This window comes from Crocuta crocuta, unplaced genomic scaffold (genome assembly GCF_008692635.1).
Source record: "Crocuta crocuta isolate KB4526 unplaced genomic scaffold, BGI_CrCroc_1.0 scaffold145, whole genome shotgun sequence".
NCBI classification, from domain to species: domain Eukaryota; kingdom Metazoa; phylum Chordata; class Mammalia; order Carnivora; family Hyaenidae; genus Crocuta; species Crocuta crocuta.
In genome coordinates this window covers 647,779-674,998 of record NW_027530857.1, presented here as the reverse complement: position 1 = coordinate 674,998, position 27,220 = coordinate 647,779, and the positions used below count along the sequence as shown (strand labels likewise).

General features: G+C 44.2%; 2 protein-coding genes across 2 annotated transcripts in view; one reads left to right on the top strand and one right to left on the bottom strand.

Annotated features, from left to right (window-relative positions):
• MRS2 (magnesium transporter MRS2) overlaps window positions 1-20,118 on the top strand; it is a 34,309-nt gene extending 14,191 nt beyond the window's left edge. The window contains exons 5-11 of the mRNA XM_077769561.1: window positions 4,618-4,791; window positions 6,546-6,676; window positions 7,122-7,238; window positions 8,293-8,445; window positions 8,759-8,876; window positions 17,552-17,665; window positions 18,164-20,118. Of these exons, the coding sequence (XP_077625687.1) occupies window positions 4,618-4,791; window positions 6,546-6,676; window positions 7,122-7,238; window positions 8,293-8,445; window positions 8,759-8,876; window positions 17,552-17,665; window positions 18,164-18,268 (912 nt within the window). The 3' untranslated portion in view covers window positions 18,269-20,118. The remainder of the gene's footprint in view (window positions 1-4,617; window positions 4,792-6,545; window positions 6,677-7,121; window positions 7,239-8,292; window positions 8,446-8,758; window positions 8,877-17,551; window positions 17,666-18,163) is intronic.
• A 1,720-nt stretch (window positions 20,119-21,838) lies between these two features.
• GPLD1 (glycosylphosphatidylinositol specific phospholipase D1) overlaps window positions 21,839-27,220 on the bottom strand; it is a 58,378-nt gene continuing 52,996 nt past the window's right edge. Inside the window, exons 20-23 of the mRNA XM_077769593.1 lie at window positions 23,083-23,259; window positions 22,397-22,765; window positions 22,127-22,174; window positions 21,839-22,076 (exon numbers count right to left, since the gene is read on the bottom strand). Coding sequence (XP_077625719.1) covers window positions 21,856-22,076; window positions 22,127-22,174; window positions 22,397-22,765; window positions 23,083-23,259 — 815 coding nt within the window. The 3' untranslated portion in view covers window positions 21,839-21,855. The remainder of the gene's footprint in view (window positions 22,077-22,126; window positions 22,175-22,396; window positions 22,766-23,082; window positions 23,260-27,220) is intronic.

Sequence of the window (27,220 nt, the reverse complement as noted above, 5' to 3'; positions counted from 1 at the left end):
ACCAAATGAGCCACCCAGGTGCCCCAATTACATTCTTTGTTTTAAAGTCTATTTTAGAACCTAAGTGTCCGTCAACGGACGAATGGATCAAGAAGATGTGGTTTATCTATACCATGGAATACTACATGGCAATGAGAAAGAAGGAAATCTGGCCATGTGTAGCAACATGGATGGACCTTGAGGTTGTTATGCTGAGCGAAAGAAGTCCGGCAGAGAAGGACAAATATCATATGTTTGCACGTATAGGAGGATTAGGAGGAACTTAACTGAGGAACATGGGGGAGAAGAAGGGGGGGAATGGGGGAAAGGGAGAGAGGCAAACCATGAGAGACTCTTGAATGCTGACAAAAACTGAGGACTGATGGATGTGGGGGGGAGGAGGGATGGGCATGGAGGAGGACACTTGTGGGGATGAGCACTGGGTGTTATGTGGAAACTAATATGACAAACTATTTGTAAAAAAATAAGAAATAAAAGCTAAAAAAAATAGTCTATTTTATCTGATATTAGTATTGCTATCTCAGCTTTCTTTTCACTTCCATGTGCATGATAAATGCTTTTCTATCCCTCACTTTTTTTCTTTTCTTTAGATCTTTATTTTATAGTTTATTGTCAAGTTATTTTAGAATACCCAGTGCTCATTCCAACAGGTGCCTTCATTCGTGCCCATCAGTCCTTTTCCCCTCTCCTCCACCCCCATCAACCCTCAATTTGTTCTCAGTATTTAAGAGTCTCTTATGGTTTGCCTCCCTCCCTCTCAACTATTTTTCCTCCTTCCTCTCCCCCATGGTCCTCTGTTAAGTTTCTCCTGTTCCACATATGAGTGAAAACATACGGTATCTGTCCTTCTCTGCCTGACTTATTTCGCTCAGCATAACACCCTGGAGTTCCGTCCATGTTGCTACAAATGGCCAGATATCATTCTTTCTCATTGCCGTGTAGTATTCCATTGTATAGATAAACCACATCTTCTTGATCCATTCGTCAGTTGTCCATTCCCTCACTTTTGATCTGCATGTGTTTTTGGGTCTGAAATATGTGTCTCTTGCAGGCAACATATAGATTGGTCTTGCTTTCTATCCATTCTGTTACTCTGTGTCTTTCGATTGGAGTATGTGGTCCATTTACATTCGAAATAATGTACTTATGCCATTCATGTCATTTGTTTGTGGTTGTTTTGAAGATTTTCTCTGATCCTTTCTTTTATGGTTTGCTAGGCTTCTTTAGTGATATATTTGGAGTCTTTTCTCTTTATTTTTTCCGTATCTGTTACTAGTTTTGATTTCTGGTTATCACTAGGTTTATATGTAACATCTTTTGCAGTCTGTATTAAGTTGGTCATTTACGTTTGGACCCATTCTTTACACCCCCACCTCCCATTTTAGCTATGTGTGTCATATTTTATGGCCTTTTATTTTGTGAGTTCCCTTGACTGGTTTTTTTATTTTGTTTTTTGCAGAAATGTTCATTTTTACTGCTTTTGTGTTTCTTACCTTCATACTGTCATTTTTGGTCTTTGCACTCAAGGATTCGCCTTTAATGTTTCTAGCAGAATTGGATTAGTGGCCATGAGCTCCTTTAGTTGTCATTTGTCTGAGCAACTCTTTATCTCTACTTCAATTCTGAATGTCAGCTTTGCTGGATAGAGTATTTTTTTTTTTAATTTTTTAATGTTTATTTTTGGGAGACAGAGACAGAATACAAGCAAGGAAGGGGAAGAGAGAGGGAGACACAGAATCCAAAGCAGGCTCTAGGCTCTGAGTGTCAGCACAGAGCCTGATTTGGGGCTTGAACTCATGAACTGTAAGATCATGACCTGAGCTGACATCATATGCTTAACTGACTGAACCACCCAGGCGCCCCTGGATAGTTTTCTTTCTTGTCTGCAGGTTTTTCCCATTTTGTACTGTGAAGATACCATGCCATCTCTCTGTCTTGGAAAATTTCTGCTGAAAAGAATTTGTTAATAGGCTTATGGGGTTTCCCTCATATGTAACTGTCTTCTTTTGCTGCTTTTAATATTTTTCTTTATCACTGTATTTTGCCATTTTAATTACAATATGCCTTCGTGTGGATATGCTTATGTTGATTTTGCTGGGAGTTCTTTGTGCCTCTTGAATCTGGATATCTGTTTCCTTCCCCACAGTAGGGAAGTTTTCAGCTATTTTTCTTCAGATAAATTTCCTACCTCCTTTTCTGTCTCTTCTGGGATTCCTGAAACACAAACCTTACTACGTTTGATGGAATCACTGAGTTCCCTAAGGCTATTCTCCTGTCGCGTAATTCTTTTTTCTCTTTTTTCTATAACTTGGTTACATTACTCTTTCTTCTAGGCCATTAATTCATTGCTCTGCTTCTTGAGCCTGCTGTTCATTCCATCAAGCAAAATGTTTCTCCTTTCATTTTTGAGCCCTTTATCTCTTTATTTTTCCTCATCTCTTTGTCAAGGATCTCATTGATGTTCTCCATTCTTTTCTCAAGTCCATTGAGTATCCTTATGATCGTTGTTTTAAATTCTCCATTAGGTTTATTAATTATATCTGTTTTATTTAAGTCTCTGGCTGCAGCCTTGTCCTCTTCTTTTATTTGGGACAAATTCCCTGTCTTCTCATTTTGTATAAGTATCTCTACCTGTTTCTGTGTATAAGAAGGTCAGCTACATCTCCTGTTCTTGAAGGTAATGTTCTTATGAAGAAGAGGTCCTGTGTAGTGTCCCCTTGTTCCCCAGGGCCTGGCACTTCTGGTTCTGTCTCCAGTCCATGCTCAACACCAAAAATCCCAAATAATCCAATTAAAAAGTGAGCAGAGACATGAACAGACATTTTCCCAGTGAAGACATACAGTTGCCCAACAGACAACATGAAAAGATGTTGAACATCACTCATCATCAGGGAAATACAAATCAAAACCACAGTGAGATATTATCCCACAGTTATCTGAATGGCTAGAATCAAAAACACAAGAAACAGCAGGTTTTGGTGAAGATGTGAAGACAGAGGAACTTCGTGCACTGTTGGTGGGAATGCGAACTGGTGCAGCCGCTGTGGAGAACAGTATTGAGCTTCCTCAAAAAGTGGAAACTGAACTACCCCATGATTCAGCACTCACACCCCTGGATATTAGCCCAAAGGAAACGAAAACACTGGTTTGAAAAGATATATGCACCTCTGTGTTTATAGCAGCATTATTTACAATAACCTAATTATGGAAGCAACCCAGGTGTTCATCACTAGATGGATAAAGTGTGGTATACACACACAGTGGAATATTAGCCATAAGAAAGAATAAAATCTTGCCATTTGCAACAACATGCATGGAGCTAGAGAATGTAATGGTAAGTGAAAGAAGTCAGTCAGAGAAAGACAGGTGCCGTACGTATTCACTCATGTGGAATTTAAGAAACAAAAATGAACAAAATGACACAAACCACCAGATTCTTAGCTACAGAGAACACACTCATGGTCACCTGATGGGGAGGTGGGTGGGGGGATGGGTGGAATAGGTGAAGGGCATTAAGAGTACACTTATCATAATGAACACTGAGTAATGTATAGAATTGCTGAATCCCTATACTGTACACCTGGAACTAATATACTGTTTACTGGAATTAAAATAACTTTCTTTCCCCGATCATTTTTTTAGAAATTATCTCTGTGATGGAGAAGTGTGTGATAAACCAAATTTAGCAGAATGTTAATTGTACAGTCTAAATATGTACATAGATGTTCACTGTGTAATTTTTCAACTTATCTGTATAAAAATTTTCATAATGTTAAGAAAAAATGTGAAAAATCTATTTTTATACCACTAATACAGTGGCCACAGGCTACCCATCTATATGACTCTAAATTAAATTACTAAATTACCCTGAAGTAAAAGGATGCCAGTCTTTAGAATAAGTTTCTAATTTCATGGTGTTCTAAATTAGAGCATTAAGGCCATGTTTTATCTTTATATTTTCAAATAGCTTCATATGTTTTAGTTACATTTTAAAAAGGCAACTTTCCCATTTCAGCCAAACTAATTATGATTAAGTCATCTCTAAAAGTCCTCTAAATACATGACTTTTTTAATTTTTTTAAAAATGTTTTTATTCATTTTTGAGAGATCGAGACAGCTTGAGCAGGGGAAGGTCAGAGAGGGAGGGAGATACAGAATCTCAAGACAGGCTCCAGGTTTTGAGCTAGCTGTCCGCACAGAGCCCAACGCGGGGCTCAAACCCACGAACCGTGAAATCATGACTTGAGCCGAAGTTGGACGCTTAACTAACTGAGCCACCCAGGCACCCCAATACATGATTTTTAAGAAAACCTTTTCTTTGTTCCCTATTATTCTCATGATTACCCAGAAGTCTTAATATGTAGTTTGATTCCAGTTCTGTTGAGAGTTAGAGGTATCAAAACTTGCATATATTTTAGGCTCTCTTTCTTTAAAAAAATGTATCTTAGGGTTTAAAAAAAAAAAGATTAACAATGATTTGGTTTAGGCTTAATCCAAGATTAAAACAGTATTAAACCCTATTTTATGAATGTTACTCTTCTCTTGCAGCTCTATAACTTGCATATACGCATATGTATGTGTTTGTGTATACATACTTTTTTTTTTTTTTTTTTACAGTATTTGAAAGCTGTGATAACTCCAGAGTGTCTTCTGATACTAGATTATCGTAATTTAAATTTAGAGCAATGGCTATTCCGGGAACTTCCTTCGCAGTTGGCTGGAGAAGGACAACTTGTCACGTACCCTTTACCTTTTGAGTTTAGGGCTATAGAAGCACTTCTACAATATTGGGTAAGCCTGTATTTTTATTTAGGTTCTTGATTTTGTTCTTTTTATGTAAAAAAACTTTTTTAACATGCATTTAAATGTTATAGAGACAGAGCGCAAGAGGGGGGAGAGCCAAAAAGAGGGAGACACAGAATCCAAACAGGCTCCAGGCTCTGAGCTGTCAGCACAGAGCCCGACATGGGGCTTGAACCCACAAACCATGAGATCATGACCTGAGCTGGAGTCAGATGCTTAACGGACTGAGCACCCCTGTTCCTGCTTAAAATTCTGTTGAGCAGGAAGACCGAGTTGGTATTGTTGCAGCGGTGCTTTCCCTAGCCACACCCCGCCTCCAAATAAAACCATCTCTAAGGGCTCTGTATAGACAAAGTCCTTAATTCTTAAGCTGTATGAACCAATCAAATAGATCTAAGGTTTCTAGGTATAGCTTATAAAGTTTCTTTGAGAATCCTATTAGGACATTCCCATAAGCACATTTTAAGTTGGCTGTCCTTTATACAGTGTTGATAACTATATTCAGGGGTGATAATTCAAAATATTTAACATCCTAAATATGATAGAAAAGAACATATCAAAAAAGTTTTAAATATATTCCATTTTATTCTATAACTACATTGTCTATTTTAAAAGTGCACACACGTGATAAATATTATAGTTCAAATCATTCTAATACTTTGCACACCACACCTTGTTTGTACAGTGCTTTGTTTGAGACGTAATTTGACACAGGAACCATGTGTGATTCTTCTACTGATTTCCCCATTATGTTGATAGTCACTGAGTGTCTGGGGACCCTGTCAGACCCTGAACAAGGGTGGTCACTGGCCTCCGGGCCCCCACAAATTGTTCACAACCTGTCCTCCCCCATTAGGTTAGTATTAGTCAGGAACAAGCTGCATGCGACAGTTGGTCCTGGGAGCTTGCTCACCAGACCGAGGGAGGGGCGCAGAGGAAGAGCGCGCACAGTGGCTGAGGACCTGGTGAACCTAGGCCCTTCTCTCTCATCCGCCCTGCTCTGCATTCCCCGCGCTCACTCTGGGTAATGAAGAAGGAGCTCCAGCTAGTTCCAGCCAGTGCTAGGTGACAAGTTGGAGCAGGGGAGGGAGAGAAGGAGGGAAGGTGCAGCCAGGGTCAGTGACAGGCGACACAGGCTGAGGAAGCTCTCCGGAGCTCCTGCTGAGACTGAGCTTTACTAATTACTGCTTAATTCTGTTATACTATGCGCCACCTCATGTATCAGTATCTACCCACTGGGATAGCTCTGTCAGTGATTTCCTGCTGAATGCCTGCCATGCTTCTGTTTACCTGAATAACAGGTATACTTTTGACTTGACACTGATTTATTTTTTAAAGTCCCAAGTTATGTTTTAGTTTTCAGAAGAATTTATTATGTAGGAATTTTGAACTGCATTCTGTTGACAGAGAACACGGGTTATCAACTGTAGAATATGTGTTGTAAACGTGGAATGGTAGGTTTCCTTTTAGTCCGTCAGTCTTGCGTTCCTTTCATAACGTTTACAGGGGAAGACCTTAGGGGAGCTGATTCCCTGCGGACCAAGTGCAAGGCCGGTGACGACATCACACGTGGTTATCTCATAACCCGGTAGATGTAGTTCTTGAGTCGTCTGGTGTCAGCATTCCAGCACTGGCTGTGTTGCCAGCTACTGCAGGTTTCTGTATTTAATCAGAAGGTTCACTGACCCTGAGTATTCTAAAAAGACTATTTTAATTCTTATGAAAGTCATGTTGTTATCTAGATCAGCACTCTTCAGGGGAAACTTAGCGTTTTGCAGCCACTGATCCTTGAGACGTTGGAAGCTTTAGTGGACCCCAAACATTCCTCTGTGGACAGAAGCAAACTGCACATCTTGCTTCAAAATGGCAAGAGGTAAATACAAGTAACTTACCTATTTGGAATGTAGACACAACAGTGAAATGTGTTGCATAAATTCAGATACAAAATTAGTGTGATTCTTACCTATTTTAAAAATACCAACAAGTCTTGGTAATGGTAATGACTTACCCTCCATACTTTCAAAACAGGAAAGTAACCTCGGTGGGAAGTTGAGCTAAGAACGGCACACAGATTAATGTTTATTGAAAAGCTGTTTTGTATGAAATGCTGCATCAGGGTCTTTAATGTATTTTTGGTTTTGGAATTGATTCTCAATGTGCATGGTAAATATCCAAATTTTTTTTTTACAAGTCAGTGTTTACCATCAGTGTATATGTGATCTACTTGATAAGATACTTTTACAAAAGGCACTTTTCTTAAAGTGAAATGTGTGTGTAAGTTTATGTTATTGATCATTTCTATACACCTTCTCTTATAGTCTGTCTGAGTTAGAAACTGATATCAAAGTTTTCAAAGAGTCCATTTTGGAGATTTTGGATGAAGAAGAGCTGCTGGAGGAGCTCTGCCTCAGCAAGTGGAGTGACCCGCAAGTCTTGTGAGTATGTAGTCGTGCTTTGCTACTCATTTTGCTGGGATCTGTCTTCTTCAGGGGTTTTTTTCCTAGAGAACGGAACATTCTCTCTAGAGCAGAAAATAGAGGCACCTCTTATCCCCAGTTGTTTCACTGTGTCCCCATATGGATTTCATCTTAGCGTAACCAGGATATATTGGGTGCACAATGTGCTGGTCTATGATAAGTGTAAACACACCATTACCTTTATCTTTGAGGGACTGGCCCCAAATGTGCCCACACATCTACCCAAACAACTTAACGCAGGGAGCACAGCGGAGGAGAGAGAGGTAGTCACACGGGGATGGGGAGAGTGCAGTGACGGATGGGAAGACATGGATGTATATTCTGTGTCTTGTCTACTGCTCATCTTATAAATGTTTTCTCTTACAAAATTAGAAATCGTTCACTCTCCGTATGCACACTCAAGTTAAATGTTTACTTTGTAAGTACTCAGAATATTTTTTTGTTTTTGTAGATGAGTTTTAGAAATTAATGGAGACATCTTTGTGATGCCCATAGTTTCCATAGTCTGTATAAGTATCTTTTACAGAGCACTTCACTCCTGCTTATTCTCTATGTTGGGGTGGTGGGGCGTGTAAGTAAAAGGGCACAAGATAACTGTTGACATCATTCAAGAACATTTTTCTTCATATGGGAAAATGACATTTCCTTTCCAAGATAAACACATAATGCTCTCTGTGTTCATTTTTAGTTTTACCTGATTTGCACTAATTTGTATTCCTTCACCAGCATTTACACATCTGGATTTTCCCGTAGCTGGTAGTGCGTATTTGCATGAGAATCCCATGACTTGGGGCCCTGGAATACAGCCGTGCCCCCTGCTTACTCTCATAGTGCTTGGAGGCACTTGACAAAGCCACTCACACACTGGCCTCAATCACAATACTAGAAAAGACAAAGGCCAATTTTGTCATCGGCAGCTAAATATTGTATACAGATTCAGGAAGTTTTTTGGTATGAATGTCTGATGCATGTATTAGGGGTGTGTTAGTTATGTTAATGCTTTTAATTAAAGTGAAAAGAGCAGTGCTGGAATCGACCATGCAGAAGAAATGGAATTGCTGTTGGAAAACTACTACCGTTTAGCTGACGATCTTTCCAATGCAGCTCGGGAACTCAGGGTGCTGATTGATGATTCGCAGAGTATCATATTCATCAATCTGGACAGGTAAAAAAGCATTCTGTAAAACAGCCAGTGAATACTTTCTTTTAAAGTAAGTCTAAAGTGATAAAGCTTCTTTTTTTTTTTTTTTTTTTACAAATATTTTATTGTCAAATTAGTTTCCATAAAGTGATAAAGCTTCTAAGGAACTGTCATTTTTAGGAGCAGTTACATCATCGTTATCTATAAATGCTACATGGCAGTATGTCTTTTTTTTTTTAAGGTATAGATTTAATCTGTGTGGCATTAATAGACTACTTCGTGAAATCACTGTGTATGGTCAGTGGGCCCGTCTCATCTAAGTACATGTTCTCTCCAGCCACCGTAATGTGATGATGAGGCTGAACCTACAGTTGACCATGGGAACCTTCTCTCTTTCACTGTTTGGACTAATGGGAGTTGCTTTTGGAATGAATTTAGAATCTTCCCTTGAAGAGGTGAGACTGCATTTCAATATTAGGGATTATTTTCTGTGTTTTGGAGATCATTTTTTAAAATGGATTATAAGGGGCGCCCGACTGGCTCAGTTAGTTGAAGGTGTGACTCTTGATCTCAGGGCGTTGATTCAGGTCCCACATTGGATGTACATTGCTTGAAAATAAAATCTTAAAAGAATAAAATGGCTTTCAGAAATAGCCTTAAAATGTATACACCCCTAGTGAATTAAAATGTCTAATTCATTCAAAATTCAAGCAGGATTTTTAGCCCCTGTTATAAGGTAAATATAACTGTAGCCGGGGTTAGCCCAGGTTTCTCAGGACCTGGAGCCACACGTGGGAAAGGTCTGACAAAACAGCCCCACACCTGAGGGGTGCTTGTGCAGGATCCCACTGTGGCTCCAGTGGCATTAGGGGCACAGGGAGGCGGTGCTCTGCTGCGAGGTGTGGCCTGCACAGGGTCACACAGAGAGATGGTGATCCAGAAGGATTGCTCCGGGGGGAGGCGGCGGTGCGGGGTCGTGCCGGTAGGTGCCGGTAACACAGGGTCACTTGATGCAACTGTGAGTCCGCAGGATCTTAGCATGACGTTCTGGTGAGGCCAGATCGCATCGAGGCCCTGCTTGTGCAGCGNACGAACCGCGGGATCATGACCTAAGCGAAAGTCGGACGCTTAACCGACTAAGCCACCCAGGCGCCCCCAGTGTTAGTCATTTTAATGCTCCTTATACTAAGATGTAAAGAAAACTCGATGCAGTGCCTGCATTTGTTCGTCCTCTCAGCTCAGTTCTGCTGCCTGTTGCGTCCAGCCCTGGGGAGACGGCGGGGAGCCCCTGCCCACGTGGGGGTCACGGCACAGTAGGAGCGCGCAGCAGCGGACACGTGGTCCGTTAGGTGAGACGTGCCGTCAGGAAAAGCCAGGCNTCTGTGCCGAAGGTGCTCTGAACACAGGGTTGGGGGCGGGGGGTGCACGCACGACTGACTGGAGCAGGAATGGGCTGCCCTTCTTCAAGGGGCAAGAAGGCCAGAAGGGGCAGGAGCAGCGAGTCCTGAGGAGAGAGGTAGGGGACGAGGGCACAGAGCAGACAGGCGGAGATCGTGTTGGTTCTGGGGAGCCGAGCTAGGGCTTGGAGTTGAGGCGTGCTGCGCATCGTTCGGAGGCCAGGACTCTCGGCAGTTGCTCTGTGGTAGCTCCCGCACACGCAGGCCTGGGCGTGGAGCGGCCCCCTGCTGAGGAGAGGCGCTTCCGCACGGAACAGGATTCCCATCAGTGCCTCAGCGGGTACAAACCCCATCTCTGGGGCTCCTGAAGCGCAGCCCAAACACATTTCCTAAATGCACAGATGTCAAGGTCTCTGCCCCTGTGTAGACAGGGTTAGTGTTGACGTGGTCACTGTACGATAGGGAGAACTTTTTTTTTCTCTAAGATAATTTTAGACTCTTCCAAGAGTAGTCACAGAATTCCCATAGATCCTTCACGCAGTTTCTTCAAACACCAACGTTACATCACATTCACGGTCATTCTGTCTGCACAACCTTTACTCCTGGAACCACTGGAGAGTAAGCAACAAATGTGACGCCCCTTTACCTCTGCGTGTTTCAGTATGTACATACTTCCTAAAAACATGGGTGTTCTGTAACCACAGTGCAGACGTCCGAATCAGGAAACTGACATTGAAACAGTGCTGTTTACAGTCTGTGGACCCTATTCAGATTTTGCATTTGTTTCAGTGCTGCCCTTCATCTCTTGGAAGACCTTAGATCACATAGTTACCCTGTCTCCTGAGACTCTTTTAATTTAGCCCAGTCTTTTGATCTTTGTCTTCCGTGGCCATGACATTCACAAGGAATACAGATTAGTTACGTGACCCTTGAAACCCTTTCTTCATTATTAGATTGTGGTTATGCACTACGTCCATATGTTCTTGCATTGAATCCCATCCGGAGGCACATGATGTCTGTCTGTCCCATTATTTAGGACCATTTGGTTAGGGTGGTGTCTGCCCACCTTCATCCCCTGTAACGTCACTCTGTGGATTGAAATAACTNAGAGCCCGACGCGGGGCTTGAACCCACGAACCGCGAGATCATGACCTGAGCGAAAGTCGGACGCTCAACCGACTAAGCCACCCAGGCGCCCCAACGTTTGTTTGTTTAGAGAGAAAGTGCAAGCCGGCAGGGCAGAGAGAGAGGGAGAAGGATTCCCAAGGAGAATCCACACTGTCACTGCAGAGCCTGATGCAGGGCCCGATCTCACCAACCATGAGATCATGAGCTGGGCCAAAATCAAGAATTGGTAGCCTAACCAACTGAGCCACCCACGTGCCCCATGACTGACTGTGTGTGTACAAAAAACCCATCTTCTGTATCCATTCATTGATGGACACTTGGGTTCTTCCATTGTTGTAAATAATGCTGCCATCAACATAGGGGTGCATATATCCCTTTGAATTAGTGTGTTTGTATTCTTTGGGTGAATACCTAGTAGTGTGATTGCTGGATGATAAGGTAGTTCTATTTTTACCTTTTTGAGGCACTGTTCACAGTGGCTGCAGCAGTTTGCATTCCCACCAGTAGTGCAAGAGTTTCCTTTTTCTCCACATCCTCCCCAGCACCTGTTGTTTCTTGTGCTGTTTGTTTCAGCCCTTCTGACCAGTGTGAGGTGATCCCTCATTGTGGTTTTGATTTGCATTTCCCTNTGGTAACCAAATTTTTTTTCTAAGTTTTTATTCTAATTCCAGTTAGTTAACATACAGCATAGTATTAGTCTCAAGTGTATGATGTAGTGATTCAGCACTTCTGTACATCACCCAGTGCTCAGTAAGTATACTCCTGAATCCCCATCATGTTTCCCGCATCCTCCCACCCACCTCCCCTCTGCTGACCATCAGACTGTTCTCTACCAAGAGCGAGTCTCTCACTTTATCTTTTTTCCCCCCTTTANTGAGGTGATCCCTCATTGTGGTTTTGATTTGCATTTCCCTGATGATAGGTGATGATGAACGTCTTTCCATGTGTCTGTCCTGTTGACTATCTGTATGTCTGCTTTGGAGAAGTGTTTGTCTTCTCATTTTTTAATTGGATTGTTTGTGTTTGGGGTGTTAAAGATCAGTTTTTTATATATTTTGGATACTAGCCCTTTATCATATATGTCCTTTGCAAATATCTTCTCCCATTCCATAGGCTGCTTTTAGTTTTGTTGATTGTTTCCTCTGCTGTGCAGAAGATTTTTATGTTGATGTAGACCTGATTGTTTTTGCTTTAGTTTCCATTGCCTCAGGAGATGTATCTTGAAAGAAGTTGCTTGCCAGTGTCAAAGAAATTACAGCCTGTGTTCTCTGGTAGGATTTTTATAGTTTCAGGTCTCACATTTAGGTCTTTAATCCATGTTGACATTATTTCTGTGTATAGTGTAAGAAAGTGATCCAGTTTCATTATTTTCTTTTGCATTTACTTGTCAGGTTGAGCCAGCACCATTTGTTGAAAAGACTGTCTTTTTCCACAGGAGGCATATTCTTGCTTCTTTTGTCAAAGATTAATTGACCATATAATTGTGAGTTTATTTCTGGGTTTTTGATTCTGTTCCATTGATGTATGTGTCTGTTTTTGTGTCAGTACCATACTGTTTTGATTATTACAGCTTTGAAATATGAGTGAAGTCCAGAATTGTGATGTCTCCACCTTTTCTTCTGTAAGTTTGCTTTGGCTATTTGGGGTCTTTTGTGGTTCTGCACAAATTTTAGTATTGTTTGTTCTACCTCTGTGAAAAATGCAGTTAGTATTTTGATAGGAACTGCACTAAATGTGTAGATGGCTTTGGGTATTATAGACAGCTTAACAATATTTATCCCTCTAATCTATGACCATGGAATGTCTTTCCACTTATTTGTGTCGTCTTGAATTTCTTCTTTCATCTGTGTTTTATACTTTTCAGAGTATATAGGTCCTTCGCCTCTTTGGTTGGGTTTATTCTAGGAATCTTACTATTTTTTATATAATTGTAAATGGGATCTTAATTTCTCTAGTTCATCATCAGTTTATAGAAATGCAACAGATTTCTGTACATAGATTTTGTCCACTGCAGCTTTACTGAATTCATATATCCGCTGTAGCAGCTTTTTTGGTGAAGTCTTTCAGGTTTTCTATATATAGTTTCACATCATCTGCAAATAGTGAAACTTTTGTTACCAATTTGGATGCCTTTATTTCTTTTTGCTGTTTGATTGCTGAAGCAAGGACTTCTAATACTATGTTGAATAAAAGTGGTGGGAGTGGACATCTTTGTCTTGTTTTTGATCTTAGAGGAAAAGCTCTTAGTTTTTCCCAATTGAGGATGATATTAGCTATTGGGTTTTCCTGTATGCAGACTTGATTTTGTTGAGGTATGTGACCTCTAAACCTACTTTGTGGAGGCTTTTATCATGAATGGGTGTTGTACTTTGTCACATACTTTTGCTGTATCTGTTGAAATAATGTAGTTTTTATCCTTTCTCGTGTGGATGTGATTTATCATATTGATTTTGTGAATTTTGAACCACCCTTCCTTGCGTCATAGGAGTAAGTCCTATTTGCTGGTAATAGGTCTTCAGATTTCCTATTTCTTCCTGATTCAGTTTTGGGAGGTTATATGTTTCTAGGAATTTATCCATTTTTCTAGGTTGTCTAATTTGTTGGCATATAGTTTTTTCATAATCCTGATTTATAATCCTTTGTATTTCTGTGACATCACTTATTTTCCGTTTCATTTCTGATTTTTTTTAATTTTGTTTTTTAATGTTTGCTGGGGAGGGGCAGAGAGAGAGAAAGAATCCGATGCAGGCTCCAGGCTCCGAGCTGTCAACCTAGAGCCCAATGTGGGGCTTGAACTCACAAACCGTGAGATCTTGACCTGAACCAAAGTTGGACATTTAACCCACTGAGCCACCCAGACACCCCCATTTCTGATTTTCTTTTGAGTCCTTTCTCTTGTTTCTGAAGAGTCTGGCTAAAAGTTTATCAATTCTGTTGACCTTTTCAAACAACCAGCTCCTAGTTTCATTGATTTATTGTTTTTTTAGTTTCTGTTTATTTCTGCTCTAATCTTTATTCTTTCTTTTCTCTACTGGCATTCAGTTTTATTTCTAGTTCCTTTAGATATAAGGTAAAGTGGTTTATTTGAGGTTTTTCTTCTTGTAGTAGGCCTATATTGCCATAAGCATCCCTCTTCACACCACTTTTGCTGTATCCCAAAGATTTTGGATCATTGGTTTTTCATTTCGTTTGTATGCCTGTATTTTTTCATTTCCTCTTTGATTTATTCATTGTTTAGTACTATGTTATTTAACTTGCATGTATTTGTAGTCTTTACAGATTTTTTTCCTTGTGGTTGATTTCTAGTTTCATAGCATTGTGGTCAGAAAAGATATGTGGTATGACTTTAGTCCTTTTTTTGAGACTTGTTTTATGTCCTGATATGTGATCTGTTCTGGAGAATGTTCCATGTGCACCTGAAAAGAATGTGTATTCTAGGATGGAATGTTCTGAACATAGCTGGTAAATCCATTTGGTCCAATGTGTCATTTAAAGCCACCATTTCCCTAGTGATATTCTGTTTGGATGATCTGTCCATTGATGTAAGTGGGGTGTTAGAAGTTTCCTACTATTATTGTATTGATTACTTCATGTTTGTCATTAACTGTTTAATGTATTTGGGTGCATTCATGTTGGGTACATTAATATTTACAGTTGTTATGTCTTGTTGGATTGTTTGCTTTATGATTGTAGCATCCTTCGTCTTTTTCCAGTATTTGTTTTAAAACATATTTTTTTCATCTAAGCATTGCTATCCCAGCTTTCTTTTCACATCCATATGCAAGATAAGGGTTTTCCCATCCCTTCACCTTGTCTATGGTCTATGGAATCTTTAGGTCTGAAATGAGGGTCTTGTAGGCAGTGTATAGATGGGTCTTGGTTTTTTGTTCATTCTGTCACCTATGTCTTTTGATTGGAGCATTTCGTCCATTTACATTCAAAGTAATTATTGATAGGTATATACCTTTTGCCATTTTGTTACTTGTTTTATGGTTGTTTTTGTAGTTCTTCTGTGTTCCTTTCTTCCCTTGCTCTCTCACAGTTGGCTTTCTGTAGTGATATACTTGGATTCCTTTCTCTTTATTTTTTACGTTATTACTCGTTTTTGATTTGTGGTTACTGTTAGGTTTGAAATAACATCTTCTGCGTATAACAATCTGTATTAAGCTAGCGTTCACTTAAGTTTGAATCATCCTCTACTCCTCTGCCACATTTTAGGTATATGGTGTCGTACTTTACATCCTTCTAGTTTGTGAGTCCCTTGATTGGTTTTTACAGACATACTTATTTTTACTGCTTTTGTGTTTCCTTTTCATACTCTCACTTACAGTCTTTCCCAAGAGTCCCTTTTAACATTTTTTGTAAGGAAGGATTAGTGATGATAAATTCTTTATACTTGTTTGCCTGAGAAACTCTTTTCTTCTGTTCTGAATGATAGCCTTGCTGGATAGAGTACTTTTGGATTGTTTTTAATTCTTTTACGTTTATTTATTATTGAGAGAGAGAGAGAAAAAGCACGAATGGGGGAGGGGCAGAGAGAGGAGACACAGAATCTGAAGGAGGCTCCAGGCTCTGAGCTGTCAGCACAGAGCCCAACCTGGAGCAGTAACTCCGGAGCCATGAGGTCATGACCTGAGCTGAAGTCAGACGCTCAACCAACTGAGCCGCCCAGGCGCCCCGTGGATAGAGGAATTTTGGTTGCAGATTCTTTCCTTTTATCACTTAGAACAGATCCTGCCACTCCCTTCTTCTCTGCAGTTTCTGCTGAAGAATTGGCTGATAGCCTTATGGAATTTCCTTTGTATTTAACTTTGTTTCCTCTTGCTGCTTTTAATATCTTCTCTTTCTCACCACTTTTTGCCATTTTAATTGCCACGCGGCTTGGTGTGGACGGCCTGGGTTGGTTCTGCTGCTTCTGTGCTCTGTCTCCCCTGGGCTGTTTCTTGTGTTGGCTCTTTTAAGGCAGGGACTCAGTTTCCTCTTGCCCTCTTGACTCTCCCAAAGTTGAGCCTGCTGGTTTATTTATTTTTTAAGTTTACTTACTTATTTTTAGAGTCAGACAGGAGGAGGAAGAATCCCAAGCAGGCTTCACACTGTCAGCACAGAGCCCAATGTGGATTTCGAACACACAAACCATGAGATCATGACCTGAGTTGACATCAAGTGTCAGACGCTCAATCACCTGAGCCACCCAGGCGTCCAAGCCTGCTGATTTTTTAAATTCAGGTTTTAAGTCCTGCTGATTATTAGAATTTAGCCCCTCTGGTTTACATAGCCAGTGTTCTGTGGACTCGCCTTCCCATGCCGGCTCACCGTTGAGGGGCGGTTTCTCTCCCCTCTTCTGTGCCAGCTGGTTCCTCCCTCTGTGCACACCCCCCACCCTCTGGGATGTGGCCTCTTCTCTACCTTCACTTGCCGTCTGCTCTGCCGGTCTTCGGGTCATTTCTGGGTTGTTAACACTAATGTGAGTGTTGTCTAGTTGTGTCCTGGGCCGAGGTGAGTTTGGGGTCCTCCTCCTGCACCATCTTCCAAATGCAGTTTTTCAGTGTGTATTTTAGTCTGCAGCAAAGACCGTAGTAATCTGTGTATGCTGCGTCTCCCTTAAACATAACTTCTACCTCATAAACTAGGGTTTGGTTTTTTTTTTTTTTTTTTTTTTTTTTGGATAACTAGAAACATGTTCACGGGAAGTTAACTCTCTGGCACTTGTCTTCTTCCTGATCTCCTCTGAGTTCATGTTCCATCGAGGAGTGGGTTTCTCCTTCATGTGTGGTGTGACTTTCTGTTGTTGATAGTTTATCATTTGTGTAATAGAACTACTGGCGGGAGAGGCGAGCTCTCAGTCCCTGGAGCGAACCAGGCTATGGCTTAGAGCCACCTAATGACAGAGCTGTAGGTGGGGTCCTTCCCTGTGGGTCAGTAAACATCAAGTCTGGTTCTGTACATGATGCAAAAATACAACTGTAAAAATGATAGTGAAGGAAAAGGTCTACTGTAAGTTGGAGGTTCCCAAACTTCCTTGGCTCACGATGCTTTTAGTGTCTTTTCATAGCATCACGAGACCAAAAAAAAATTTTTTTTTTTACTACATTATGGTTTTTGTGATGGTCCTAACAATTTTTTTTATGAAGTAGTTAGGCCAGACAACTTATGAGTAGTGGTTCTCATAGTACATTGCAGATGTCACTGTGTTTCTCTTAGAAACATAAAATGTTTTAGGGGTGTTGTCATACTCAGGCCACTGCAGCTCAGTTTGGGAACTGTAGCTGTACACAACCACTGTTTGTGTCCTCTGTGGGAATAACTGGATTTGCACCCATGTAACAAAGACTGGAGGGAAACACAAAGTAAAGGTTATTTTTGGCTTATAGATTATTTTAAAATATTTAAACCCTTTTAAATCATGTTGTTTCCCTTCTAATTTATTGTTGGTTCTTTAGTCCCTGGGTGTGATCAAGGCTTGTTCTTAGGTCCTTCCTACAGGAGAGAGCCGGACAGACAACAAGAGGCTTCTTTTAAACTCTGGGGCAAGAATAATGTGGGAAATTCTACCACTAAGGAACCTAGCCTTTTGTGACTGAAATTAACTCTGTGTTCTCCTTTAGGACCATAGGGTGTTTTGGCTGATTACAGGAATTATGTTTATGGGAAGTGGCCTCATCTGGAGGCGTCTGCTCTCATTCCTCGGACGACAGCTCGAAGCTCCTTTGCCTCCTGTGGTAGGTGGTGTGAGGGTCGGGCTCGCAGCAGTACCGCACAGGCGTCACGTCGGGCTCCCCCGAGACACGTGGCCCCAGGCTCTGCGACCCTGAGAACGTTACTGAATTTTGCTAAGCCTGCCTGAGTTTCCCCCCGGTCATTTAAAGTACTCGTGGGGGAATTAGTATTTGGAAAGTACTCCCCAGCGCAGTGCCTGGCCCAGTAAGCAGGTTAGAAATATGTGCTGTGGGTGCAGCACTGGGCCGAGCATCGCCAGCCGTCCTGCTGCAGGCCGGGCCCCAGCCCCGACTGGGATGCAGGCGGCGGCGTGCTCTCACGGCCATAACCCTGGACGCCTTTTCTTCCCCTTCTACTCCTCGTTCACGGCAGGAGTAAATAGTAAGATAGGGATACAGGGCTTGGAGTCCTTCCCTCATAGGGTAGTCACTCGTCGTACTAGTGGCTTTTCTTTTAAGACAGACACCAACTAAAATGACTAATTTTCCTGCTTTATTTAGATGGCCTCTTTCCCCAAAAAAACCCTTCAGGCAGATAGAAGCATGGAGTTGAAACACAGCTTCCGGCCAGACGGATCAAGCAGGAGCGTCCTGACAAACCGTTAGAGTCCTTGACCCGGTACAGACCGGATGATTTTTTTATGGTCGTCATGAGAAACTTGGTACCTTTATTTTCTTTTATAGAATCAGAGACTTGAAAAAAAATCACTGATACTTTAATGTCTGATAAAAATTTTAGGGCACTCACAATACTAGGATTTAACTGCATTTTCAGGATTGAGTAAAGCAGCAAAGTACTTGCTTTGTAAAAGGCCAAAATTCTATCTTCCACAAACTGAAAAAGCTATTTTTAGAGACATGATGTGAGGCATAGAGAGACTGACTTCTACGTATCAAGAAAAGTACAGCCTCACACCAAGCAAAGCCTGACTGAATATCTGACTAACTCACAGTGATGAGATCTGGTAGCAGGAGCTCTGAGCAAGTTCCTAAGAGCACGATTCCGACTGGAAAGGCAGGAAAATATATATTATCCTTAAAACGCAGAAAGTTTGTGCTTTACATCAGACTTTTCTTGTATTTGCCTCCTTTTTATGTAAGGCAACTAAAAAGGAAAGGATTGCATGGAAAGGAAAGCTTACGTGGATTCCAGTTAATCAAGATTTCACTTTCTTGAACCTTGGAACTAGTTTTCTCTGCTCGGCTATAATTAAAGCCTTTGGAAATAGCGTAAAAAGAAACTATTTGCCTCTGTTACTTAGTCGTTCCCTGACTTTAGACAGAGGGGTCACCTCACCCACCCCGCCCCTGGACAAGAAAGTGTACGTAGTCTAGTCAGTCTCTATGTCCGCACCTCAGAAGCTGACAGGCTGGCTTCCTAAAACCAAAGGGAGATAAACTTCAGAACTGTGACACCTTTTTCTTTTCAGTCAGGTTGGGATTCAGAACCGTGGCTGATATTTCTAAGTCTCAGTTATGCAATAGAACATTCTAGCTTTCCTTCCCTTCAAAAGTAACAGGGAAGATTCCAGTGTCCAGAGATTTACCTGAAACTGTAACAGGATGTCACATGAGGAAGTTTAGGAGTCCATTTACGCAAGTGGTTTGGTGATAGGAAGAAAAATGCCGTTCCAGGAGCTGCTTTGAGAGAAAACAGATGAAGTTAGAAGTTTCTCCCGTTCCCAGGAGTGGTTACGAGACGCCTTTAGAGGCGGAGGACAGACGGGGGGAGCGGGCCTGGGCTCGGAGCCCTGCAGGGTGTGTAGGGAACGGGGTAGGCGCAGCTCTCTAGTGCCGTAAATCTGTGGTGGTTTTCTAGACAGTCTCTCCAGTGAGCTTGGAATCCATGGGACGCGCTGTGGCCTACCTCGCGCACCTGCCGCTGGTCATAAATATTAACTGTGACGGGACGAACTGAAAGCCCAGAGGACTTTGATTTGCCTGATCTCAGGCAAATCGTAGAATTTTGGCCTTTTTGGGGTGACTTAGTTTGCAGGCTGGGGTAAAAATATTTTTGAAGAGTCCTGTCTTGTCAGTAAAAGAAATGCAACTACCTCCTAAGTCTGCAGAGAAGTCACAGATGGTTTATCAGATTTTCAAAGGTGCTTAGATCAAATTTGATTTCAAAATGTCGGCGCTGCTTTGCTGACAGTAAGTAAGACAGTCTGTACTGAAAATATATTAAGTGGTTTTAAATGTTGAAATAGACTGAGCACATAAACTATTTGTAAATAAAACGAGAATACCAAATACTTGGTTACGGAAGCAAGCAGCCTTATCGCCTGTGTAGCAAGTTCAAGGAACGGTATTCTTCATAGACTGTCCCTTTCTGGAAGTCCTCTAAGAAAATGCAACAGAAAATAGCGTCCTAAAATGGCATCTGAACACTTGCTTTATTCTTGATAAACAGATTGTAATAACCACTAAATAAAAAGATGTTGGAGGACTTATTCTAAGAGGTGTGTACAGCTTTATTTTTTGGAATTACAATCTTAAACACACTTTAGTTTCCGGATTTACTTTCGTTATTTCAGCGGTACCTGAGGGGGTGGTGCCTGGTCTGGGGCCTTCAGAGACCGGAGTTTATTCCCAAACTCCAGACCTTGTTAGACCTGTGGTTCAAAGGCATAAAACCATTCTGCTCTTGAAGCAAGTTGTTATACATATAGGTAATAGGAAAACAAAACACATGTACATACTTGCAATTAGGGTAACAAATTATTTAATTCAGATTTGAGTTAATGATTAAAACCCTACAAGGTGTTTCGTTACGCATTTCAGAATCCGTGCTGAGAACCACAGTAGAGAGAATGTAGCCACGTTACGCAGGAGACTCTATGCCAGGTTGACCTTCGACAGTAGGAATACAAATTAGCACTTCTGAATATGGGATTAATATGGGTAAATATCCTACATAAAACCCTACACGAAAACTTGTCTCCAACCGTAAAAATTTTAACCTTCTCCACCCAGTATCTGTAGACATTAAGAAAAACCAAAATCATTAGGTAAATAGAGCCCGTGTTGAAACACGATCCTTGTCAGTGAAGTGTGGACACTCTGCACAGCGCTGGCAGGGTGAAGGCGCACGTGCTCGTCAGGAAAGGTCCGGTACTACACAGGTGTCTGTCACACTTGGACGTCTCCCCTTGTATTACGGTCAACTAAGTTCTGGCCCCTCAAGTAAATTTCCCTTTAACTAAAAACAATTCACGTGAGGCAGCTACCGATCATTGTTACCCAAGTGGAACGAAATGGATTTGTGCTTTCTGCTGGTCCCTAGGGAACCGTGCAGCTGGCGTACCTCTTCAGGAGCGATGACAGTCGCGGGAGGCATCCAGAGGTGACTGTGTCCTTTGTTTCCCTGTGTGTCCTCACCTGGGCCCACACTGAACTCCCGTAGCTTTCCCTGGATTTCTAATTCAACCTTTACTCTTCGGCTGGATTCCTGCTTCTCCGGACCAGTCTCTCCTCCGCCTCTAAGAAGCTGAGAGGGGTTCTGGTCCTTACTCCCCAGTGCTCTCCCCCGTCACAGGGTCCGCGCGCAGTGACGCTAAAGGCCTGTGCCAGAGTCCTCCCCCCCAACGGGGCCGCGCTGCGGGAACCAGAGCCAGACAGAGCACGGCTCGCCTGGCTCCCTCGCAGCGGCCACGGGCTCAGGCCAGACCTCCCTCCCTTTCTGCACAGCGTGCCGCGAGAGCAGCTCCTCTGGAAGGACCTAGAACGAGGGTCCCTACTGCTCTGCCAGTCAGCACGGCCGCTCCTACCAGCACGTGAGGGCAGCGAGGGGTGAGGCGGCCGGAGTCTCGCGTTCAGCCCTCACTGTAGGCGGCTCCGCGCAGCCGTCCTCACGGGAAGGGACCGAATCGCTTAGCACAGGGGACTCTGCAGTTGGAGGTTATCCTTCACCCCCTGACTTCTCACTGTGCTGTTTCTCTAACTTTTTTCCTATAGGCTATTGCGCTTTGAGTGGAATGGGCCACCATTTTTAAAAGGACGTTTTTAGGAGCAATTGTGACAGGTTTTCGTGTCTCCTGGGAAGGAGAGGCGCCTTCCCAGGCAGCAGGAAGGCCGAGCTCGTCCTGTGAAGCGGGAGGTGTGGTGCAGAGGTCGCGCACGGGCACGAAGCGGAGGGTCAGGTGACATGCAAGGGGGGCGGGGACTGAGCCTCNTCAAGAGAGACAGTGAAGCCCTTAGTCTCCGCCGAGGCTGTAGACGTGAAGGGCCCCGGAGAGTCGGGCTCCCAGCGAGCTCCTTCCAGCAGCAACGACAACTCGGTTCTGCAGGGGACACAGAACGGGCACGGGTAGCGCCGCTACGCCTCTGCCTAGCCCGGCACCGCGTCCCGTCTGGGGAGAAGCCACCGCTTCAGTCCCACGGCGTCCGGGCCCCAGGGCTGAGCAAGCCNCACGCGCTTGTCCCGGAGGCCAGAAGAAACCGTACCGGCCTCGGAGCGGTAGTTACCCGACACGGCGGGGTTTGCAAACTCCGAGAGGGCCGCATAGTGACTACCTGCGGGGCACAGCGGGCTCTGGGACAGTTAATCGACCACCACTGCGGTACGGTAGCTGCCGAGGGGACGCAGGGGCAGCCACGTGTTCAGTAAAACTCGGGACGCTCCACAGAGGTCTCCTGTGTCAGGACGATCCTGGCTTTCCCTCCACTTAAACTGTAACAGCCATTTTTAGTTCACGGTCTGTATAGAAACTNCGGGGGGGCACCGGGGGCCCTAACCAGGCAGGGCAGGCTGGCACCGGAGCCAGCGGGACCCCACGGCCACGGGGACTCGGGCCCACGCCACGCAGGCGAGGGGGTGTGGCCCCGCCGCAGGACGGCTCCGGGAGGAACCGTACGGGCTCTGCAGCGGCCACGACGTGGCCAGGCCTCCGCAGGCAGCCGCCTTCCCCAGCCTGGCCCAGGAGTCCGCACGGGCACACGTTACCTGCTCCTCAGGGCACGGAGCTGCCCAGGATCTGCATCTGCCCGTCACGTCGCCAATGGTGGTCTGTTTGCCATTGTACACGTACACCCGGCCGTCCTCCCCTCCCAGCAGCCCGGAGGTGACGTCTGTTATCCGCAGCGGGGCTGCCACGAGGATTTCATCTGCAGGCGCCACAAATCAGAACCGGGTCGGAGGCCAGCCTCCCACCAGGCCCATAAGTGCACCCCCTAAATCGTCTACCCTTTTTCCTCCCAGCACAGCGAAGGCTCCGGCTCCCCATTTAGCATTCGTCAGCAGCAAGTGCGTGTGGCTCTCGTGCTAACACCTTCCAGAAGTAGCACATTCCCTTGCTCTGGTCTCACCGGGCTCGCAAACCTCTCCAGAGGCCCTGGGGCCACTGAGCTGTCAGTGAGGGCGGAGCCTAGATGATCCAACCGGGGGACCCAGTTCCTGGCCAGCGGCCCCGTTCCTTCCCTACCTAAGCCATCGCCATCCAGGTCGCTCAAGTGCAGAACGCCACCGAATCGGGAGAAGCGGCGGTCTCCGCTGAAGGTGCTGAGCAGAGGCGGCTGCGTGTCTGGCGTCAGTTCATACATCCGAGTGGCGCCACCCTGGTGCAAGGTCATGGTCAGGAACGCCATTTTAGACTTCTCATCTGAAACAAACCAGCGCACGGCGTCTCTGCCATCGCAGGAATGAAGAGAAGGTGTAAAGTGCCGGAGGGAGTCCTACCCTCGCTTCAGTCTTCTGCCCCGCGAGTGACACGATAGCTCAGAGTCCCACAGGACGGGGTAGGCCCACTGAGGTCCCGTCCAACAGGACTGACCCCTGCGGTACGTTCTCCACACACACACACCGTCTTTTTCTTGTTTTTCACATCGCAAGCTTCCTGTGAAATAAAGTCTAAATTCCTCACAAGACCTTCCACGGGCTCAGGAGCCCTCACAGAATCTGCTACGTTTGGGGGCCACTTGCCCCTTTTTACCCACATGTCACCCATCACAGATGTAAACCACAGCGCATTCTATTTCTGAAGTCTGGGCCTCTGAACGTGATGTGCTGTCTGCCTGGAACAGGCGCCCTTCCCCCACACCCCTCTGCTGGCAGCCTCCTGCACTTCCGGAACGAGGCCCTGGCGTCGCCTCTGCTGGACAGCCTTCCCTTCCCTCCCGCGTGCTGCCACACCACAGTGTGGCCCTCACCGAGGAGCCTCGCTCCTGTTCACCCGGGCGTCTCCTGCACCTGGCTCTCGGTCCCACAAGCAATGGGACCGTGACTTAGTCACACGATGTGCTTAGAAACATGTGCTTGGTCAATACAAGTATGGGATGAGTGGCTTTTAAATGATTGAATACTGAACAGTTTTTAAACAGAGCTAGAGTTTTGCCTATACAGCTCATCTGGAACACAACTTTGATTTCAGAAATAAGTACCTTCTCAAAAAAAAAGTAGTGTCAGAGTCTACTCAGTATTGTGTGTAGAACCGGCTACAGTAAAACCTTGGATTGCGAATAACTCGTTCTGTGAGTATTCCGCAAGACGAGCAAACATTTCTAATAAATTTTAACTTGATAAATGAGCGATGTCTTAGAATACAAGTTGTACATGATGCCGAACGTCACATGATCACAACAGAGCCAATGGTTCTTAAATTTTGCTTTGATATACATGTGCTTTGGATTACAAGCGTGTTTCCAGAATTCATTATGCTCTCACACCAAGGTTTTACTGTGTTTTTGTGGACAGCCTTCCCTCGTGCCCTTGATCATAGCCAACTGTCAACTAGAAACAACTGGAAGCTCAAAGCGGAGCCAGGAATAGCGGTGCGAAATAAGAGCGAGGAAAAAAGGGACACAGCCAGCACTTTGAAAGGCTCAGCAATCTGGGCTCTTGAACAACATCGCACTGTTTCTGCTTCTGTGGGACGCACGCCTGAGTGCACATCTCTGCCACTTGCACTGGGCCTCGACACACACGCATCTGCCCTGCAGACCCCAACTCTCAGAGAAGTCACCCCAACATCCCATGTGGGCAAAGGTCAGAAGAGCCTGAATGTGGGTGCCTAGCCAGACTGCATTCTCCAACCCAGTTTTTAGAAGACACATGTTTTGATAGAGCTGATCCAGGAGTCTACTTCTCAAATGGCTCCAAGTGCGGGGGCGGGGGGCAGGAAGCAGTGATTAGCACTTCCAAAACTCTCACTTCATAGGCGGGGTGCCTGGGTGGCTCAGTCAGTTAAGCAAAACACTTTATATCATAGTCTATTAGAACTCCTAACAATTTCATCACAGTGTTGCTTTCAATTCTCAGAATTTAAAAAGGATGGACTGAAAAATCAGCAAGCCACGAAGGCATGGAAGAACCCTAATGCATAATACGTATAATGTGTAAAGAAGCCAATCCAAAAAGGCTGCGTACTAGGATTCCAACTATATGTCATTCCAGAGAAGGCAAACCGTGGAGAGGCAGAAAGATCACTGGTTGCCGGGGGCTAGGAGAGAGGGAGGGAGGAAGAGGTGAGCACGAAGCTGTTTAGGGCAGCGAAACTATAATGGTGGACACAGGTCCTACGTCTGTCCAAACCCATGGAATATTCAGCACGAAAAGTGAATCTTAATGTAAACCACAGCCTGGGTTATAATGGCGTGTCCGTGTAGGCCCATCAGGTATAACAGATGCACAGTCTGGTGCAGAAGACATCAGGGCCGGCAGTTGACGGGTGGGGGCAGGAGGGGGTACGGGAAATCTCTGTACTTCCCACTCGATTTCGTTGTAAACTTAAAACTGCTCTTAAAAAGTCTATAGAGGATTCAGATGCTTTAAATTTTTGGCCATTCCAAATACCTCATTTCTGACAGATGGTAACTAGAACTTCTAAGGATCATTTCATACTGTGTATGTTATAGATACCTGAAACATTTTTCAATAAATTTTTAAATACCTCATTTTCTGGCTGATGCAAATTAAACAGTGGCTTACAATACACAGTTCAGGCAAGAGAAAAAGGTTATGTTTTAGTATTTCTGTATCTGTTATTGGAGTAACAAAAGTAACCCAGCAGACCCTTGGTTTTTAAAAAGGATAGATCAGGGTCAGGTCAGGGGTGAGAGTTTCTTTAAACACCCAAGTGTTTTAATTACTTCTCAAGAGTAAGTTCTCTTACTGGGACAGCAGAAAACACAGCTGTCGTAACACACAGGTGCGTCCAGCAGCTGGCCCCCCTCATGAGTCACAGGGAAGGGGACACCGCCTTGCAGTGTGGCTCGCACGTGCAACTCATAAACTATGAATCCTGTTGCTTCACACCGCTGACTGTCGGGATTACCATGAAATAGTCAAAACGAGGAGGGTCAAACTTGTGAATGCCAAGATTTTTTACATAGCATTCACTACGGAAGGTGGGGAAAACACCCCCAAAAAAGTAATAGAGAAGTTGTATAACATACATATTTCTGGAGATTGATACCTATACACATTTTAAACAAAATGGAGATTGGTACAGATTTTAAAAGTTTAAACCCATTTAAGCCATTTCTAACTTTTTGCTATTATAATTAGCACTGTGATAAAGATCTTTCCCTGCAGTTCTGCATACTTTCCGAGAGCAGATTCTTACAGATGGTCCATACAGCATCCAAGGGAATGAGTATCTTTAAGGCTCTTGCCATTTGGCCTGACCTTTCTAGAAGGGCTGTATCAGTCACATCTCCGCAGCACTGTGTGAGTGCCCGCCTCCTCTCAACCCCGCCATCCTTGAATATCATCATTTTCAGTACTGAAAACACCTCATTAACACCCTAAAATCACCACCAAATATCTAAGTTGTTCAGTGTGGCCACATTCTGAACCAGAGACAGAGACAGAGCCCAGGGTGAAAGGGACGGGCCTGACAGGGTCAAGCTCCAGACCACCGGCATCTGCCGAGTGCGTCCAGTTGTTCCAAGTTAGGTGACTCTGGACCACAGAGCCATGATTCCTAAACCACCCCGAAGCCCTCCCGTGAACCCGCGGCAGATGCCCCGACCCTTCGAAGGTAACATGGTGACGCCCTCCACCGTCCACATGAACTCCCTATAGGAGGCAGTTTGTGGCTTTAACACAGGTCCCTACAGTCATAAGTGCCACACTGGGATTTTAGGGCCTGTAATAAAGTACAGGTACCACGAGAAAATCTGTGGGGATTAAAAATGAGGGTGGTCATGTCTAGTCTGACTGCAGCTTTGAGAAGCTGTACGGTACCCAAAAGGGGCCAAGTTCTTAGGACATAAATACAGCGTGTGCCACAGAGGCAGCCACACGGGGTGCCGAGCTTGGCTTAACGCCCTCCGGTCCCCGGCCTGAAATTCTGCATAATTTGTAACAAAGGGCTCTACATTTTCATCTTGTTCCAGGACTTACAGACCATGTGGATAAAATACAGGCAAAATAGAAGTAAAAAATAGGTAATTCTGGGACCCCTGGACAGCTCATCTTAATTTCGGGTCAGGCCATTATCTCATGTTTCAAGGGTTCACGCCCTGGGCTGAGCTCTGCACTGACAGTGTGGAGCCTGCTTGGGATTCTCTCTCTCTCCTCTCTTTCTCTGCCATCCCCCCCCCCCCCCCCCGCAGCGCCCT